Source organism: Psittacula echo (genome assembly GCF_963264785.1).
Source record: "Psittacula echo genome assembly, chromosome: 6".
NCBI lineage: Eukaryota > Metazoa > Chordata > Aves > Psittaciformes > Psittacidae > Psittacula > Psittacula echo.
The window spans coordinates 49304850-49325472 of NC_137743.1; the positions used below are offsets into that span (position 1 = coordinate 49304850).

Below are 20623 nucleotides of genomic sequence, written 5' to 3' on the forward strand. Positions count from 1 at the left end.
GAGAGCCAGCAGCTCAGGGCATGGTGATGGAGACAAATGGAGGCCAGGGTCTGCCTCTATGAGAGGAACCTTAACAAACGCCTTTCATCCGCATTTTAAGTTACTGAGAGAAAAATTGCCTTCCCATTGGCATACTTACCACTTTAATGATTGACACCCCTGTCTTCCCATTCCTGCTTCAGAGGCCAGTCCCTTTGCTGCAGTGCAGACTCTTCTTTTCTACCCTTAGATGTTTTGTACTAGTTTAGAGAAGAGTAGCATCAGCAGCAGCTTTACAGGAGACCTTGTTCAGATTGGAAACCTGCCCACACTGAAATGGTTTTGCCTGATCTCACTGAGGTGAACTCATAAAATAGTGGTTGTTCTCAGGCTTTATTTTATGTATTTCAAGTTTATTTTATATCAGTTATTGGATAATGTTTGCCTGGGCTGAAATATAACTCCAGGTGGGAAAATAAAATCCATTTTCCTCCATCCCTTGCTGCCAAAGACGAAGCACCAGAGCAAGATACCGGCTTCAAGCATATCCCTGATGGAACAAAGGTGCTAGGTTTGCAGTGACAGAGCAGGGCTGACACAGCTCACAGATGGTCTGCGACCCCCCCCCCCCCGGTGTCTGTGTTTGATCGCACAGGCCTGCCACAGACAGAGATGGGCTCTGCCAATGGCTGCCCAGTATGGGAATCACCTCTCCCACCCCTCCTCCTCCTCACTGGCTTTTCCCCATCCCTATCCCTGCTCCAACTGTACCGAAAGGTCAGGAAAAACCAGAGCTGAATGATTGGTTTCTGGGCAATGTCGCCGCAAGAAACAGCCACCAGCTCCTTGCAGGAAGCCGCTCAGGTGCAAACCCACAGTGATCCTGTTAACCCCATTGCTCTGGTGGAGAATGCTGGTCCTTGGAACTTTAGGGGTTAACAGAAATAAACCATCTTTTCTGCATTATTTTGTATTGGTCTCACTTCCTTGCTCAAGAGACATCTAGAAAAAGACTTTTCCCTCACATTCAGCAGGCGAGAGGCAAGGGCGGCAGCCCCTGCCACCCTGACAGGGACACAGTCTTGCAGGCGTGCAGTAGCAGCACTGAGCACACACACTCTGTATGTTAGTGTTGCATCGAAAAATCAACGTTTTCTGCTCCTTACAGGCAGTTTTCTCCACCAGAAAGTCAGCTCCCATCTATCCACAGGTCCTCAAATGTGACGGGTGGCTTGGGGGGACCTGGACAGAGCGGTAGCAGCAGCCCTACAGCCAAGCCCATTGGCTGCAGGAAAAAGCAAATACACTGGGCAGCCTCATTTTGTGAGCTCAATCACCTACAGACACGCTGCTTATGCAGCTGTGGTGTGTTTCCGTGTGTGCCTGTGCATTTCAATTTGTTCCTTGGTTTCCTCCAAATATATTTTGAAACTAACAGCAACCACATAACCTGCTAAACAATCCCACCCAGCAGGAATGGAGGAGCAGCAGTCTTGGAGGTAGTTAAGTATTTCGTTATGTATTTATATATAATGACATACTATATGCCTTTATCTATATAAAAATATATTTAATGTATTTTATTATATACTTTTATAGTTACACATTTCCTGATGCCCACAGGCTTTATGAAACCCTGCAGGTGGCTGGTGGGGAGGCAGCTGGTACCCCCCACCTCAGGGACAGCTGAAGCACAGAACCAACCCTCACAGGCCCTGGGGAACCCCCAAGGGAAGAACCGACAGAGGGTACATGCAGGATGAGCCCTCTGCGAGGAGCTACCCATCAGAAGGCAGCCTCCCCAGCCCCGCAACCAGCCCAGCCCACTGCTGCCCTTGCTTCTGTGGTCAAACCCCTGGTGCCCACCAAGCAGAGTGAATTTATCTCTGTTAAATCCCATCCTCACGCTGCTTCAGGTGAGCTCTGAGGAAAACATCCTCTCTCTGCCCTCTGAGCAAGTTCCCCAGCACAAACAGAGAACATCAGCAGTTCCGTATCTGCAGTCCTGGCTGAAAGCAAATCTCTGCTCTCCTTCATTTATTGTTGGGGAAGAGGATGGAGAGCGGAGGCCGACAGGATGGTGACAGAGGGACTGGGTGGCAGCTGGGCTCCAGCCATTTCACATTCACTTTCTCCCGCATCACAAGAAATCGGAAGTGGCACAGATTATTTTTGTCCCTCTTTTGTAGGTCACCTTTAATAGAAATGTTGGTAACGCTTGCTATCTGTGTATCTGAAATCTTACGTGGTAGCTCTGTAACTGCCTTTATCAGCCTTCTTTCATGTATAATTTAATGCTTGTATAACTATTTTGTTTGGGTGTGACTCTCAGAATTATGACTAAAAAAAAGCTAGTTAACTGCTTTTTATGGAAAGTATTTCTTTCATGTTATTTTAAAACCATGGAGCCAGGGGAAGCATTTTATAGACCACAGAACCTCACAGAGCAGTTAATTTCTGTTTGAGCTATTTTCTCCGCTGTTTTAAAGGGTGCCATCAAGATCACTGCTATTTCTCTTGGTTGGGAGCCAGACAACTCTTCTGCAGTTGCGACACATCCTTGCGTGGTTATTAAAGACGGAGAAAATAGTAAGCACTGGAGCTGGACGCTGTGTCACCCCGTGTCGATGGGCGGAAGGGAGGAGGCTCTGCCTCGCTGTCACCGGCACTCCAGGGCAGCCACAACTTGAAATTAGGCGCGAAGGATGCTGCATCCTTCTTCTGATGGGCAGAAACTATTTCAGCTTGGGAATGTGGGATAAACCCCCCAAACCCGATGACAACTCACATACCCCCTGTCCCAGGCCCCGCTGTCCTGCCAGCCCAGCAAGCTGAGCCATCCCATGGAAAATGCTTTTTTTTCCATGGGCAGCAAATGGGTTTCGGTCACATCTGTGCCATGGGCCCAATGGAGCATGTGGGCCTCTGCCGCATGAGCCTTAGCTCAGAATAAGAGCCCTCTGCTTTTTAAAGCAGACAGTTGGGTGTTTAAAGCAGTAATTGGGTGTTTAGCTGAGCCCTGGGCAGGCATGAGCTATGCACTAAATATTCTGCCTTTTGTTTCATACTGGATTATTTTGTGTATCTGAGTGGAGGGGTTTTTCTTTCTGGTCTCTTCTGTGCAGTTTGTTCCTCGCCTACTTGTGGGCGTTTGTTGAAATCTTTGCTTTTCGCTTATGAGGTCAAGTGCTTTAATCAGGAGCAAAAAAATTTGCGTGCTTTAGTCCTAAATTCTCTGAGTGGCTGCCAAATATAATTAGAAACAAATGGCTTTATCCCTCATTTGAGAGCTCCACATGCACTGGGGGGGCAGGAGGGGGAGAATTTGCTTTGCCTAGCTTTTTTTGGGGAGCTTGCAGACTAAAGCACCACCAGAAGAAAACAGTGGTACTTACACATTCAGCCCCACTTGCGGCTTCCTCACACAAGGGACAGTGTCCAGCCCTAGGGACACAGCATTGCCCATTGGTACTGCAGGTCCTGCACTCGGGTGTGGGGGCCCCTAAACAGGAGCCATTGCTCATCCTTCTGGTGTCTCCCAGCATGAGGGGGCATTTGCTGAGAGAACAGGTGCTTGGAGGTTACAAACTGGCTATTTCAACAAACAAATGGTTTTGGCACCAAAATGGCTAAAGAGCATCTCTCATGGCTTGTACAAGATGTGGAGTTTTGCAGCATTGAGTCACAGCCTGGCATGGCCCTATGGCATGACACTGCCTCACAGCGCCACCTCACAGCACGGCATCACCTCACGGCATGGCATCACCTAGTGGCATGGCACCACCTCCTAGCATCACCTTATGGCGTGGCATCACCTGATGGTATCACCGCAAAGCACAGTGTTGCCCCATGGCATGGTCTGCAGCAGAGGAGGGAGCCCACCACCACTGCCCCGTGGCCACACATGTGCTTTGGGGGATGGGACTGCCTCAGGCATTGGGGGGATTTTTTTCTTTCCTGAGTACATTTCAGAGCAAACTGAATAAAATCTGCAAGTTCTGGGTTTTTTCCCCCTTTTTGACTTTCTTAAGGGACCTGGCTTGGGCTGGATGCCACGGTGATGGCCGTGAGATGCAAACTGGCTAATCAGCAATTTTTTAAATGCTTTTATGCTCCTCATACCCCCAAGCCCCAAAAAAGCCGGGTGCAGCACCCAAGGACAAGGTACACATCCTGCCCCATGGCCACCCCTCCCAGCACCTCCTACCCATTGGTGAGCACAGGGAGATCTTCACAGCTGAGCAGCTCAGGCGTTCTGATTCCCTGTAATGCAGCACTTGAACTTGAGCCATTGGTTTTCAGCAGCCACAAAAGTCTTCATGCGTTTGCCTTATTCAGTTTGAACACGTTTGTCCCCAGCGCCCCAGCCTGCCGGCCTTCACCTCACCGCACCTCACCTCACTGCTGCAGAGAAGGAGGGTCCAGTCCGTGATGTACCGAGCACCAGACAGGGGGTGGATGTCCCATCCCAGGCTCTGCAGTGGCACTGAGGGCTCATTTCCCAGGTGAGACACTAGATGGAGCATCTAACATCGCGAATACTTGGGTATTTTAATCCCATGAAAGATAAATTGAAAAGCTAAATGAAAACACAGATTAAGTTGTATCCAGCAGCCCTTGCATCCCTGTTTGCTCACTGGACATGCGCCGCCTCAATAGCAGCAGGCAGGAGCGGCAATGCCTGCACCAGGGCTCAGCCATGGTTTCTCCTGCAGAAACGCAGACCTCCAGCAGTCGCAGGCCCGGACGCACACGAAGGGGACAGGGGATGCTCCGGTGGCCCTCCTTTTGCTTTCCCAGAGGCCACTCCCAGGTATTCCCTTCAGCTGGGGAGGCAGCACCCTCTGATAACACCTCAGCTGTGAGCCGGCTCCACCTGGGGAAGGCAAAGATATAGGCTCGGGTTTTCTTGCTGCAGGAGGAGTCAAAGGTGTCTGATATTCCTGGAAAGCCTGTAGGTAAGCACTGCGTTTCCCAGGGCAATTCCAGGGCCAGCAAGGATCACCGGTGGTGTCTGTGCCTGATCTGCTCCTGGCAGCACCAGAAACTTGGCTAAAATTGTTCCTCAAAACTTCTGGGGCAGAGACATGGCTGGTGCAGTGCAGGGGGAGAGGAAGAGCCCTGCTCCCAATGGCTCAGCATCACCATGGGACTAGGGATGGCCCCAAGAGACTGCTGGGAGATGCAGCTGCTGGTTGAGCATCTGCAACCAGCCACACACCCTGAGATCCATCCAGGGCAGGGGGATCCTGCCCCAGGACCCGTCTGCCTCCAGCCTTCCGTGCCCTGTCTGCCGGTGAAAGGCTTATGAAGGTCCTGTGTGGCATCAGGCATGCAGGCTGCTGTGGCTCAGAAACCAGGGAAAACCAGAGGAACTGCTCCAGATCGTTCTTGCACATTGGTTGTGACTGCAAGGAGCACGGCATGGGGCATTGCTGTGCAATCACAGGATGGCAGCCAGCAGGACACAGACCCAGAGCTCAGCTCGGAGAACTAAACTGCAATCAGCATCGCTTGCTTTTGCATCTCTACTTTGCTTAAGACTCCCAAAACTGTTCACTTCCCACTGCTGGCAGCTGAACTAAAACCGGGTGTGACAAGGTGACAAGCCAGTGGCACAGCATTCCTTGTCCTCACCCAGACTGCGGGACATTTCACTTTGAAAACCAGAAGTGGTTGCGAGTCGCTAATAAGGTAACAAACTCTTCCAAAGTGTGGCTCTGACCTGCAGGCCTCACCAGCACATGGTGGGGTCCACTGAGCCCCAAGGGGGTGCCTGTGTTCCCCTGCAAGCCCTTTGAGGCATGTTAGCACAGGCTCCTTGGATCCATCACTTCCACATGCGTGTGGGTTTCCCGACACCCAAGTGACCCCAGCAAACTTACCAGGGCAGGATGCTGCAACCCCTCAGTGCCATCACAGGCCAGGCTCATTTGGGTGCGAAAACCTCCAGCATGCTGCTCCCAGGGGTGTTCCTCCAGCTATGCTGCGCAGTGTGGGCAGAGCAGCACAGCAGGAACATGCAGCGCTGGCTCACATTAATCCACAGGCTAGGAAGGGCTAAAAAAAAAGCGCAAGGAAGAGAACATGGTGCTGGAAACCAAGTTGTGTTGGCCACCTCTGCAGCTACGGCTAGGGCCAGCATCCATATGTGTCTGCATTCACCCTCACCTCCTTCAGATGCTCACCAGTAGGCAGTATTTCAATATGGGAAGAATAAAATGCCTCAGCTTGGCAAAGACAGAAGTGGATGGAGGAGATTATTTGCTAGAGGGTCCCATCTTCTCCCATAGCTTCACTGCTGGTGTGGGGACAACACATATGATGTGATTATTTACCATTTCTCACGATACAAGCATCAAAGGAAGTTATCAGGCAGCAGGTTAAACCAGAGGAAGGTTTATTCTGTCTGCTCATACACAGCATACACTGAAACCATGGCAGTCCTGGCACAGCTCACCCTAAACAGCAAATGATTGAACAAGGACTCAGACATCAGAAGACAAGAGAACTTATCAAGGGCAATTAAGCACAGTGACGACCCTCGCACTGTCTCAGGGAGTGCCTTGCTGGGAGCTGTGCTGGTGGGAGCTGTGCTGCTGGGAGCTCTGGACACCACACCCTGGTGCCTGTCCTGCTCCTGGACCATCTCCCCTAGAGCAGCAGTGGGGGCAGGCATCGCCCTGCCTCCCCCTGGGCACACCCAGTGGGGGCATCCACACCGCCCCACGTGTGCAGTGGCACCGTGCTGCTTTGCGCCCGCCCAGCGGCTGCTCTTCCCCAAGCTGGTACTTCCCCTCACTTCCCGGCACACACAAGAAATGCGGGTTTTCTTGAGACTTTCCCTTAACCACAGCACGTATCTGGAAGCCCCATCTAACGGTGACGTCAAACTGGTCTCTGCTCGCCCGGCTGCAGCAGCGCTGGGGGGAAACTTCCCTGTGGTTCACGGTGCCTCCGTGCTTCCCCACAGGCTGGGGTGGGTCCCTGACAGTGCTGTGCACCGGGACCGCTCCCTGGGCTTGGGCTGCCCTCGCAGCCACTGAGTGCGAAGGAGCTACTTGTGTGCCAGCCAAGGCTGGTGCAGCGAACAGCCTCAGACACGCACCCGCTGCCACTCACCTGGGACCCCCAGACATGGGGAAGGGCTCTCTGTACACGCTCCCCTAGGACCGCAGAGCTAAGCCACGATGTGGGATTACCAGGTGGCCCTGCCCCTGTGGCCAGGATGTGCCGGGCGAGGGCACTGCCAGTTCTGACCTACACAAAACCAGATGATTTTCTCATCTATGAAGACCAGGAGAGTAAGAGCACTTGGACAGTGCTTGCTGTGGTAAAGAGCTCCTCAAAGGCCACCAGGGTTTGGGGGGCTTCTTGGACCCATCAAGGCACAGAGTACACATTAAGTTTACTTGGCGATTGCAAAATTACCAGCTAGTATCTGACTCCAAAATCTTACTCATGGTTGTGCTGGGAAGAATGGGGCCATTTTCACATCCCGGCTCCAGCCTGCAGCACTGGTGGGAAAAAATGCTGCTCCGAGATGCAAATGGAGCAAATTTGCTGCAGAAGCCACTGGCTAAGCATGGATGTTATCCCCCCCAAAGCCATTCCTTCAGTCAGCCTCACCACAGCCACACTTTAATGTGAGCACATTGCAAAAATAGAGGGGCACTGACTGAAGATCTTGTCTCTTCCTCCTTTAGGAAATTGCAGACTTCCATTTCTTTAATCTAACCATTTGCAGGAGGAGATACTTTCTCCAGAAAAGCCAATATAAGAGGGCTGAAAGGTCGGATGGGATAATATGTAATCCATTGCGATAACGGCTGTTTACAGAATTATTAATCAAACGTAAAAGGGAACAGATAGTAACATTTTTTATTAAATATTACAGTGGATCAAAAAGTACAAAATATCTTTTGCCTGCTATGTGATTGGGAAACTATTGGCACATAATACAGTATCAAAAGCATTAATAAGTACAATTTGGAAAACATACAAAAATTGAGTGTTTATAGTTGGCTCAGCTTTATTTCTGGTAGTGTTTAACGCAAAGGTTACTCAATAACCTTTTACATGGGAAACTATATAATATTACTGGGCCATTTTTATATATACAAATCATCACCTTACAGAGCATATAGGCTACATAACTTGAATCACAAAAAGTATACAATATTTACAACAAAAGAAAGTTAAAAAAGTATAAACAGCTAGTAGATTATGCTGCCATTATTAGAACATATTTAAAACTGCAGGGCTGGAGGGAGAGGGGAGGAGGAGGAGGAGAACGAGTGAAATATCCACCACGCGTACAGCAAACACCCAGGGTGCGCTCACGGCTGCACTGCCCATGCTGCCCCTTCACACCAGTGCATGAAGTCCCCTTCAGCATTAAAACCACGACACCCGCACAGTTGGGCCAGGTGTGACCTCCTTCACTGGCCACTGCAAAGGAAGGGACCGGGGGGGACCCCAGAGGTGCCCTAGGAGGCAGCAGCCCTGCTGCCCCGCACAGGCCACAGGTGCCGGGGGGGCAGACACAGCACTTGCCCCTGCACCAGCTCCAGGCGCTTGTCAAGATGACCTCTGCAGCCTGGACTAACTGCTTCCTAAGCGCGGATGCAGCGGGGGGGACATCTCCCGCCAGACTGGCAGGACAGACCTGCAGCAAAACGCAGCTTGTTCCTGCCCAGCCCAGCGAGGGGGTTGGATTTTACCGGGAGCGGGACCTTACTTCCCACGTGCTCCGCAAAGTCCGGCTCAGCGTGCGGCCAGAAGCTACATGCGAGCTGTTTGCTGCCGGGCCTTTTCCTTTGAATCTCACAACCTTCAGCATCCCTAATGAATCCTGGACATAGTGCGTTTGAATTGCACCATTTCTTGGAACTGGCTCCTGGTAAATAGATTTTATGACGCTATTACCAATTAGATTCCACAGTTTCCTTTACAAACTTACCAATAACAATGGTTTGATTGCACAAAGAAAAGCTTGTGCAATTTCTTTCAATAATAAGGCCCCTTGAACTCAAACAATGCAAACAAAGCCCCATTTAAGACATTAAAAAAAAAGGACCTTTCAGCCAATAGGGAATTCAATAGTCTTTTGAAAGATTTCCAAGATTTCTGTTAGAAGTTTTTAAACAAATAATGCTTCTGTTGGGGTTTACGCTATCATTTCTTTTCCATTGCCCTTACTATTTGCACAGTGTATGATGAGCTTCCCCAGCCAGCGGTGGGCAGCCTCCTCATGGGGCAAGCGAGGATCCTTCCTTTCCTCTCAACGTCCGCCAGCCCTGCGCTGCCCCAGCACAGCTCCGAAAAGCCTGCCATGGAACTCCAACAGGATGCGACCAAAAGGGAAATCAGACAATTTGCATAAACAAATGCACGATTCCAGGACACACAACCAAAAGACAGAAGAGAAGTGTCTGCTTTGCCAAACACACAACAAGCTTCCGTTTGCATTTGCTGTAGATTTTGATATTCTCTCCCCTTCCCCCGCCCTCCTCCTCCCTACCCCTAAACCCCTGATTCTCACATGATTAAGATCTAGTGCAACTTTACAACAGATGTCCTCCACACTGTGGTCTCTGCCTGGATGAGCCTGTGGTTCTGTTTCCTGTACGATTTGTGGAGCAGCAGGATGCTCTGCACTGGTATGTCCATGTTCTAAGTTCTACTAGTCTGTTTATCGATCATTTAAATATAGCTTTACCACAGGAATATAAAGTATTTAATTGAAGAAGCTGGATCTTTAACAGTAGATGAGTATATTATTCTGGTTTCCACCTTTGGATACTAAATATGATACATTATATATTGTATTTGGCTTCATATCACGGGAAAATTTAATGACATGCCTAGCATGCAAAGTGTTTCTTAGCAGTTTCCATTTTTCTTTTCGTATTGATTATGCTGTCGTTGAACAGTAACTGAGATGGTTTGAATCACAACCAATTTTCACATTCTAAAAAGCCTCCAGGTCACGCTTTGCTTTATCGATGTCTATGCTCGGCTGCGTGGTGGTGATGTCCTGCAAAGTGAATATACAGCCATAGAGAAGCTCTTTCTTTAGGAAAACTCAGCCCTTCCACACCCAGGCTTTCCCCCTATGAAAGGATGCCCAGGGAAAGGCTGAGATACCCTTGGGGGTGTGAAAGGTCCATCCCAACCACTGCATGCAATTCCCTACCCATCCTACTGAGCTTGGCCTGCTCGTGAGGCACAGGACCTGTAAGCTTCTGACCCAAATCAACACTGGCCCCTGTCCTGATTTCTGAAATTCCCGACATTCTCACAAACCACAAATCCATTTTCTGGGCTCTTTTGTCATCCAGCAGCTCGTGCCAGGGAGGTTTTGTTTTCTAGACTGTTTCTCTGGTAGGCAGGAAGGTTTCGCAGCCTAGGTAAGGTTAAGTACAACGCTCGACAAATTCATGGACCACGACATGGGAAAGCAAAGCTCGGTGGGAGGGGAGAAGCGGCGTGGGAGCCATCACAACTATGGGAGGAGGGCAAGAGGTGCTCTGCACCTCACAGGGGCAGATTGTGGGGAAAGGAACCTTGTTGGCACCCTTGCACCATAACATTACCTACAGTATGTTTATAACCATTAAGATTAATCTGAACCAGTTGTTTCAGTTTGTAAACGTTGCCACAAAAATGAAACAAAAATGCTGCTCAAAAGTGTAAAGAAACTGGAAAAATTACAGACACATAAAAGAAAAAAAATAGGACAGCCACAGCCTTTAAAAAAGTTGCAGATAAAATGATACTGTTTAATTTAAAAAAAAAAAAAGAAAAAAAGAAAAGAAACCCAAAACAGAAAACCAAACATAAAGAGCACAGAATATACTGGACAAACAAAACTATATAAATTATTGTGACCAAATGTGACACTGGTAGTTTACGAAGTGGATATGTACAGTCAAATTAAACAGTGTTTACCCTTCTGTTCTAATAGTGTTAAAATGAAGAATCTATTGCCGTTTTACTATACATTGCATTGATTGAATCTTTAAAAGTCAGGAAAAGTTACCCAAAAAAGCACATCCACTGATTGTATGGATTCTCGGCCCACTTCTCCTTTCCAGGTTCATCTCAAGTCCTCGAGTCATTGGCAACAACGCATGGCCTCTGGTCCTTGGCTCAGTGAAAGGCAAACACAGCCCTCGCATGGGACTTCAGTGAGCTCAGGACTGGGCCTGCATTTCCACGGCTCCCGTTGAACATCTGCTCTTACCATATACAAGTCCTTTCAGAAAACACATACGCAAGATCCAATGGGGTTTTTTCTTCCTCTTTTTTTTTCTTTTTTTTGGTTGGTTTTCTTTCTCTGGGGCAGGGATAAAGGGTGAGGGGACTGATGTGGGAGTCAGATTTAAAGAAGCAGTCCTGTCTCCATCAAACGCTGAAGCGCTCCTCTAGGCAAGACACGACTGCATCCTGGCTGACAAAAATACAGATTGCTAAATCTGTGAGGCATCGTCACAGGGGGAGGAATGTCGCTAACTTAACTTTTCTCCTCAGATCTTCTTTTGTGAGCAAGGGGGTTTACAGTTTTGTGCTGGGATGTACAGAGGATAGCTGTGAAGGTGGGAACGCAGCTTGAGGGTTTATAGCAGCTAAAGGATAAATGCTGTTATGCAAAAGGTCACCGTAGGAACTTCCTACAGGTGTTGCTGCAGCTAAGTGTCTGTACAGTTGCTGAGAGTTTGCAGGGGATGTGAGGAATTGTCTTTGCACCATGAAGGAGTGAAGAGCCAAAGGCTGCATTAGTGGGGAGAGCACGGTTTGATTTTTCAAGTACTGCAGGGGATGAGAATACCCAGGCGGGAGGCGATTGTTCAGCCCCGTGCACAGGCTTCCCGGATACAAGCCTGGGAAGATGGGGGCTGAAAGGGGATATTTGTGGCTTTCCAGCATGCTGCCAGAATGGAGGCCATGCACCGGCTTGCTGCCTTCCCCCTCTGGGTCGGGAACCTTGTCTTTCGCCGTGGTCTCCTTTGGTAAGTGCAGAGGAGAGACAGCTCGGATTTTTTTTTCAGAAATGACTTTGTCCAAATCCTCCAGGCTCCGTTTCAAAGGCCGGGCAGCCCCCACGTTTTGAGGGCTCATTCTGCGGCTGATGATAGGATGCACCATCCCCTCTATCTTCCTCAGATTCTCCAGCCTCTGGGCCTGCTGCTTCCCAGACCTGTGGAGCAACTCACTGTGTTTTTTCGGGGCTGTCATGGCCATGGGGGACACACGGCAAGCTTTGGGGTTACAGTCTAGGCTCACCGCCTGGCTGCTCGCAGCCTGGAACGGGGAGATACCTTTGCCTTCTTGCTGGGCCATGGATGAATGAGGGAGGCTGGAGCCCAGAGCCTTTGCAGTCTGTTTGTGTATGCTCTTTGGAAGACTCAAATCTGTTGGCTGATCATCTGAAGAGGCTTCCACTGCTGCCTTTTTTTCTTGCTGATGCAAAGATGGGTGATAATTTAAATTTAGTTTTTCTGGGTGTTTGTGTTGAGTAAAAGTAGAAATATTTTCAGACTCTCTGAACATGTCCCGGGGGAGGTACTTTGATGTCTGTTCATTATTAAGGTGGTGTTCTGTGTGCCTATAAAGGCTGTGCAGATGAGGTGATGAATAAAAATCTGCCAAGAAAGTGGGCACATGGGAGTGCTGCAGTCCCCTTTTCTCACTCATTTTACCTTTGCAGTCCTGGACGTCTGTCTTCGGTACGTATGACTCACCAAGCGAACTGAGGTGATGTTTTGAAAAATCACAGCGCTGAGGATCTGGTTTACTTAGCATGTCATGTTTAAAAACATCATTAATTGATTTCCTTTCTTCCTTGGTTTTAAAACTCTGTACATGCTGTATGACTGAGGGCCTATTGATTGCTACAGGATCAGAATTAGGGGCATGGGGACCTTGTGACATGCTTGAGGACAGTTCATCTCTGCTGTTCAGTTTCTTTTTGCTGATTAAAGGTGGAGGAGAACCATAAGGATAGCTGCATGACAGGGCTGCCCCACTGACCTGAGACAGCAGCTTCTTCTTTGCCAGGGGTGACATGATGCCTGGATTACCCTTTGAGTAAAGCAGCGGTGTGTAACCGAAAGTGGAGTCATCGTTCATTGATCGGGGCAGCTCTTTTTCCTTGAACATGTCAAAGTTCTGCACCACCAGTACTTTGGGTGTTTGCTTTAGTGCGTTGTGGATATCTTCATTTCCCAGCTGGTCCACTTTCACTGTGCAGTTTGCGATGTAATCGGCCATCTCTGGCAATTTGTCATCTTCCATGTCGCTCTGAGTGGGCAGCTGGACTGGGAAAGCTGTGAAGGGCATTTCTGCAGGTTCGTTTTCTAAGCTGTCAGTAAAAGCTTTGTGTAGTCTTTGTTCAGGCTTTTTGTCTTCCTGGGCATCTGCTGGGGGGTGTAATTGCTTTGTGATGGTGGCATCCAGAACAGTGTCTTCTTCCGGGGGCATGGATGTACTTGAGAAAGAGGATGAGTGCTGAACCTCCTCCTTAGTTTTCTCATTGCTTATGCTGTTTTCTGTCAGGTCTGTCTTTTCCAGGGGCAGTGGCCGAGCTGTCTCTGGTAAAAGAGACGGAGGGCCTTGCACAGGTTGTTTCATCTCTCCCACTGTAGGGTGTTCAGGGAAATTTTTCTGGTCTGCTGATTCTTGATCCTTCTCTTGTTCTGATGAAACCTAATAAAATGATTCAACAGACAGTAATTAAGAATGTGGTGCATTTTGGCAGACTGTTCATAAGATTATACACAGTACACCACTGGCTACTTTTAGAGGAGTACTTGTCAATCACCCTGCTGCAATGTGAAGGCTCTAATGCCAGGTATTGGATTCAAACAAAGAGATGTACCTCCTGGAAATATACAGAAATACACCACCCCTGCCAGGGCCACAATAAGGCATTTCAGAACAGCAGATGTTTGTAACCTGATGAGCTTGAGCAGACAGCTAAACACTGAGGTTATATTCTTTTAAAATTAATTAGGGAAATGCAGGAGAGCAGATTTCAGAACAGAAATGACAAAGCTGTAGAAATTTATCCCACTAGCCAACTTCACCTATGAAAATAACATGATTCCCATGTTTTTTCTTGCATAAAGTCTCTTCAGCATAGCTATCTTAAAATTCAGTAATCACAGAGGAGATCACTCACACCCAGTTCTGCATTAAAGTGTGAAAATGATAGAAATGGCATACTAGGAATCCCTATTGTAGGCAGCAAATCACTGCCACAGCTTAACTAGGACACACATTTTTTTATTAACGGATTAAAATGAAGTTGTCAACATTCAGTAAGTGTGTGTGCCTGCTATTACAAACATGGCTTTTATACGTTATCATCAATGGGACTGCAGCTTTTTCTGCTCCCCCATTAATAAAGCTTGTGTGCACAATTCACACTATTCATCCCATTATGTAGCTGGCTGAACTGTGACCCGCAGAGGTCACCAGAGCGTCCCATCTGTGATCCAGCTGACTGACAGACCTTTTCAAAACTGCTGTCACTCTCCTCTGACAGGTTGTGGCAGAAGACAGTCATAAAACAGCAGCATTGTGTGAGCCCTTTATTATTATTGTTTTCTTTCTTTCTTTCTTCCTTGTAAAGATAAGATGCATCGAGAAAGTTATTATCTAAATGCTGCTTTATGGTCTGTCATAGGAGCAGGGGATTGTAGAAGGTCCTAACAAATCTAACCCTCTCAGAGATTTACTTCTTCACAGCTGCTTTTAAATATTCCTGTCTGGTTGGTTGGCCTATTAGTTACAATGTCTGTTAGTCATCCTAACTTCTTTTTAAACTCATAGCTGCCTTTTGCAGCCAAACACCATCATTAGGTCCTTTACAAAGTACCATCACTAGTCTCTTGAGCTTACAAAATTACAGGAAAATACCAGACAGATGAGCAAAGCAAGGAGAAGAAAAAAAAGAGGAATCATATTTAATAACTGTACATTCTGCTCTTTCTCTCTGTTAAGCAACATTTTGATTGAAGTTTCAGCTATTGTGAAGAAATGTGCAGTCTAAGGCTAATAGCATTTTGGCTGGTATCTCATTACATTGACAATGTCATTGTGATGGCAGGAAAACAGTGAAGAGCACAAAAGCAAATGCAACCCTAATAAATTAAAGTTCTATTTTCTATCTGCAGACTTCTTAACAGTGTATAAATTGAGCACGCAATTGAGAGGAAAACACATTTTTGTAACTTGATTACTCTTTTATAGCTCATGGCTATGGCCAGCTTCTAGGCCACATGCAAAAATGGCCTAAGTGGTGGCTTGGTTGGAGCCATATATGTAGAGGCTCCCTGTGAGCAACACACCACCACTGTTGTGCCTGGATGAGGACTGCACCCACATGTGGAGCCTGGCAATGTGGCTCCACTGCTGGGGGTCAGCTGGGGTGAGAGCAACATATAACCTTCTGCCTGGCTCTAGCAGACTTGGATTTTGCTCCACCCAAAGAAGCTGAATGTCTCCTTTCTGCTGGCCCCATGAGGGCCATGTTCTGGGCAGGGAGCCCTCCCTATGGCACAGCACACGAGCTCTGCAGCCCTGCACTCATCCTGGGTGGAAGCAGCCACCTCTGCAGGCCCCTTCACTGCTTGGACATTATGTGACCAACTACCTATATGGTGACCTGTGTGAAGGCTGAGGTCCTTAATAGCCCACCCTCATTAAAACGGTGCAGGACATGTCTTACATCCCAGTTAGGGAAGAGATGTGAATTCTGCTATAAAAGGTACCATTTTTACAATAGGAAACTGCTGTAATTGTACATTTTTATTGTCTCGTCTAGGCTCCCCACATTTCCGATAAGCACAGCTTAAGAGCGCTTCCTGCAAACCACACAAAAATAACTGCAGTTTAAGCAGCAGGAAGTTTGAGATAGGGAACAACAAAAGCAAGGAAATTCAAAGTTAAGGCTGATGCTCTGTTGCTGATTTGTTACGTTGTGCTTCGCAATGGCAGTACAGACAGTGTGCAATGTATCGTGCTGATCCAAGACCCCTCAATAAGTAACTGGGCATGAAGAAATGACAGGGAAAGGGAGGACAAGTCTTCAGTGTATATCTCCTTGCTTTGGGCAATTTGTGTTGCAACCTTCCAGTCACTGAAGCAGGTTTGTGCACGCTTTCTATGTATTTTTCTTCAGAATTTGATAGGTTTTCCCCCAACAGGATTCCTGCTTCAAAATCACGGTGCGAGAGAAAACAAAAATACCTCCCCTCTCTGTGGAATGTTCTCACACTAGATATTAAAGGCACTGTTGATCAAGGCAATTTAAAACACAAATTCTGGTTTGGACAGGAGTTGAAATTGTAAGCACAACTTAACGAGGTAGTGGAACTCAAAACCAGAAATCTCCTGTTCTCAAAACTGGGTACACAAAGTCTCTGAGGCATCCATGTTTACTGGTCCTGCACTGTTGTTTTTTTTTTTTAAACAATGAGAGGGAGGATTGCTGGTAGCTGACCCAATACTAAACTGGTTTAGGTACAGGACTTACGTACCTGCCAGACAGCAATGAAGTCAAAGGAGCAGCCATAGTCTGCTAGGCATGTCATGTGTTTTGACATTCTTTAAGTACTTGCTTTCATTGCAACGCCTTGAAGGCAGCTGTGATCTGGCAGACTGAGACAGGAAAAGCAATGTCTTGTGTAGGGGTTGTGTGTGAGGAACTTCACTGCCTTGTTCGTGTAGGGCGCAAGCAGGGCACAGGGGAGAGTGGGCAGGATGTGCAAAAGAAAGTGCTTAAGTAATACTGTAGCAAAACCTCCATTGATTTATACCACTTAACAACATATGAAATTTGCCCTTATTTGCAGATAAATATGAATTCTACTGATCTCTCTTACCCCAGGCTGTGAATATAAAATCTGTTCTATTAAGGGCTGTCCTATGTCTGTAGGTAACATGGCTTTATGTAAAAACCTAGGCCTGACCAGGTGAAGCTGGTGACAGACTAGGAACCTATCTCAGCTGAAAACCATCTGTGGCATGTGACAGGGAAGTTGGTCTCAGGTAGGGCTTGGAAGGTGGTTCCCTCAAACTCTGACCTTTTAGACTAAAGAGAAATTTAGCATAACATGATAAAAATCCTGGGAAGTCATATGTGTTTTGACAGACATGCATACATCTGTGAGCACAGAAGGGCTGATCCAGAGGTTACCATTATAAAAATCAGCTGGTTCCAACAGTTACCACATTATTATCAACAGTATTAGAGGTTCCCGCGCCCTATACTTAGATTAGGAAATAACTGTGGTAGTTGTGTGGTTTCCTTTTGGCAGCTGCTGATCTTTTAATGGTGACCACTGCATAATACAATGAGCAGAAATGGTACTTGTTACATCCAGTGCTTGGTATTCTGCCATCACTGCTGTGCAGTATGGAGCTAACCGGTTGCCGTCTGTAGGCCAGCAAAATCCCAACACAGACAATACCACAACAATTGAATTTCCGAGCAAACTCAAAGGCCAACTGGCTGGAATTCTCCAGTTTAAATTATGTATTTTGTCACTGGATTTCACGTGATTAAAGCTGCACGTTCTTAATTGAAAAGTTGAAAAGCAGGAAAGCAACCAACCTCAGATGCATCTTGGGGTTTCTGCGCATTATCTTTTTCCTTCTTGCTCTTTTGGTTTTCATTTTTCATGCGTTTTGTTCCAGACACTTTTGTTTTCACTTCACTCTCCTGGGAACTGTTATCCTGTTTTCGAGGTTTCACTGGAGGCAGTGGCTTATCTTCCTCTCCTTTAATAAATCTTTCATATGGCAGGATTAATCTAGGGGATTAAGGAACAAATAATTGATCAGGGTTTGTCATTCTAGCAAAGAACAAAATGTATCTACTACCAGCAGTTTACTTAATAAATCCATTTTCTTCTGTACCCTAAAAGCAACGGTGTAAACTGTACATCTATAAATTCAAGTATGATAAATCAATTTATTTGGCAAGATTATCATGTGGCATAAATTCAGTGGAGCTGGTGTGGACTGGCTGTCAGTAATGCTGCAGTGGTTTGTGTGGCTACACCAATTTGTACGCGATGAGAATAGGAACCACTATGTTTTAGACTGATTTAAAAAAAATTCCACCATTTATTTTTATTTTCCCTCCTTACCCTTAAAAGCATGCAACAAATGCCAGGAAAACACCTACAAAGCCACAGCCAAGCTGATAACAGCTACACAATTTCCAGGCTGGTGGTTCCCCTGAGCGCAAGGCCAAGTGTGAGGAACTTGGCAGAAGATGAGAGTAGGGCTGCTGGAAATCTACAGTAGTGAGCACAGCACCCAGCAAGTTGCAGTCAGCACCAGCCCACCGCCACCACTGCAATGTACCCATATGGTGGCAGGCACCATGGTCCCTGCCTTCGCCAGTGAGTCATTTTTAAAGAAGGGGAGAGGAAAAGAGTTAAAAGAGAAGGATTTTTTCACTGTGTAACTGCCCACCACAAAATGCACAAAATTGCTTTTAAAAAGCAAGTAAGAAACAAACAAAAAAATATCCAAACACACTGAGTTTTAATCTATCTGTTTTCTCTTTGCAATCTTGATCTGAAAGGGGAAAAAAAAGGATATAATTAAAAGGGATGGATTGCATTACAATCTCAGTTTCAACTTCAGTGATTAAAGTTTTTATAATGTGTTTGGTATGATTAATGACTCACTGTGGGATTAATACAAGACTCAGACTTTTAAAATACAAACTTTAATACAGCAAACATAATTTGTTAAAAAAAGCCCCAGTTGACTGTATGAAGAAAATGTACTTTGCTTATAAACAACATAAATCTGTTCAAATACCAGGAATTCTTAATTATCTTTAATCTAAGACTCCAAGGCAAAAACCTCTTTGGTTCAGATATTCGTTTGTTATCCTAGAATCAGTTTCTAAGCATGCAATTTTGATTTACATACTTAGATGTTCAAACACAGTTTGGGCTTAGGAGAGCAGAAATTAGATTGCTCGTGATCATAATATTTTACATTTTAATAAAATACAACATAAATTATGTTAAAATATAAACCTAATTTATGCTATATTAGAAACAAAATTCATTAACTGAGCATGCTCTGACATGGTATGTGCAAAGAGGCGTGAATAATACTTTCTAGCCCTGAATTTGGCAGGGCTCCAGTAATGAAGCTAAGCAGAGCCCACAGGGAATATTCATCTTCAGATCCCATTACAAACTGAGTTTAAACATGTTACAGCTGCTAAAACTGGAAACTGCTCCCTCTATGCAAACTTAGCAAAATAATACGTAGTTGCCAAATACCTGCTTCCCACTGTAATATTACAGTTAATGTTTATATAATAAAAAGCATAACTAAGCAGAATAAGGAAAAAAAAAAATCTTGCTCATACTTGAGGCTGCTGCATTTCATTTGCAGTATTGGTGAAAACACTGAATTCCTCCCTGCACTGCACAAAGCGCTTTGGACTTCACTAGAGACAGGGTTGGGTTTCACATAGGGCAATGTCGAGGCCGCTCTGCCATGTGTTAAATATTTAAAATTGCTTTTAATAAAAACACATTTTATTACAATAATTGTTAGCACTGCAAGGGGAGTGTTTGACTTTGTTTTGTTTCCATGGGAACGCGTTGCCCATTAAAAATCTACATATTCCATCCGTAAAGGTTTCAGACACTGTCCCGTGTCCCCTGGGAGATGGAGATGCTCCCGGCCCACGAGTGGGCCTTTCCGTCAATGATGCCATATGATTAACCCCATGGCTATGGCCAGGACAGGAGTGAGGCCCAGGCCGACACAATTAATCACTGCTCATGTGCTCTTCGCCGAGCCTTGTAGGGTAACGTGGGACGCAAACTCCTCCTCCTCCTGCTGCACCTCACCAGAACTCATTAGCGTTGGTGCTAATTAGTAACTGTGGCTTAAATTTCCTTTTCTGATATTAAGGATTCATGTGGGAGTACAAGGTTTTCATTTTAGTTATTTTTCACTGAGCTCAGCAGTTGGCAGGCCCACAGCAGTAAAAATACATTTCACAGAGCCGGTCAAAGGCCCGGAGCCAGCGGCAGGAAATCTGGAATGAAATGTTTCATGTATCGGGGAGGCGGCATGACTAAGGTAAAACTGAATCAAAACACAAGCATGGCTTGTTCTAGGATTTTCTCCTCCTCATCTGAAACGACAGCCAGCAGGCTGCCGTTCCCTGCTGCTGCCGAGGTGGCCTTTGGGGGCAGCTGGAGAGGAGCTGGGCAGGAACATGGGTTGTGAGATCTCGGGGAGCAGCACTGAGTCAAGCAACGTCAACAATTGCTGCTACACATAGAGATTTCCGTCGGTTGTAATTTTCACTGAATGTTTTTTCAGTTATCCTGTCACGGTACAACACAATTACCCACAGGATATGATCTTATCATTTGATTATTAGAAGTTTTTATAGTGCAAGAGTAATAAAGCTAATACAGCTCTCGGAACATGTAAGCAGCCGGCTCACATGCCATGAAAGCAGCTGGCTTAGCCAATTTAAGGTCAATATTGCCCAACACCCGAAGAATGTGATCTGCTGTTAGCCAAATAGTTTAGCAGAATGCGACATGTCTGAAACCAGCACGCAATATTTTTTTTTTGA

General features: G+C 46.5%; 1 protein-coding gene across 2 annotated transcripts in view; it reads right to left on the bottom strand.

The window, feature by feature from the left end:
- Positions 1-10211: 10211 nt before the first annotated feature.
- The window catches only part of ARID5B (AT-rich interaction domain 5B), a gene marked incomplete at its 5' end in the record, with an annotated part of 122972 nt that continues 112560 nt past the window's right edge, over positions 10212-20623 (bottom strand). For both annotated transcript variants that reach the window (XM_080620912.1, XM_080620911.1), the window contains 2 exons: positions 10212-13689; positions 17603-17801. In XM_080620912.1, the coding sequence (XP_080477038.1) occupies positions 11539-13689; positions 17603-17801 (2350 nt within the window). In that variant the 3' untranslated portion in view covers positions 10212-11538. The remainder of the gene's footprint in view (positions 13690-17602; positions 17802-20623) is intronic.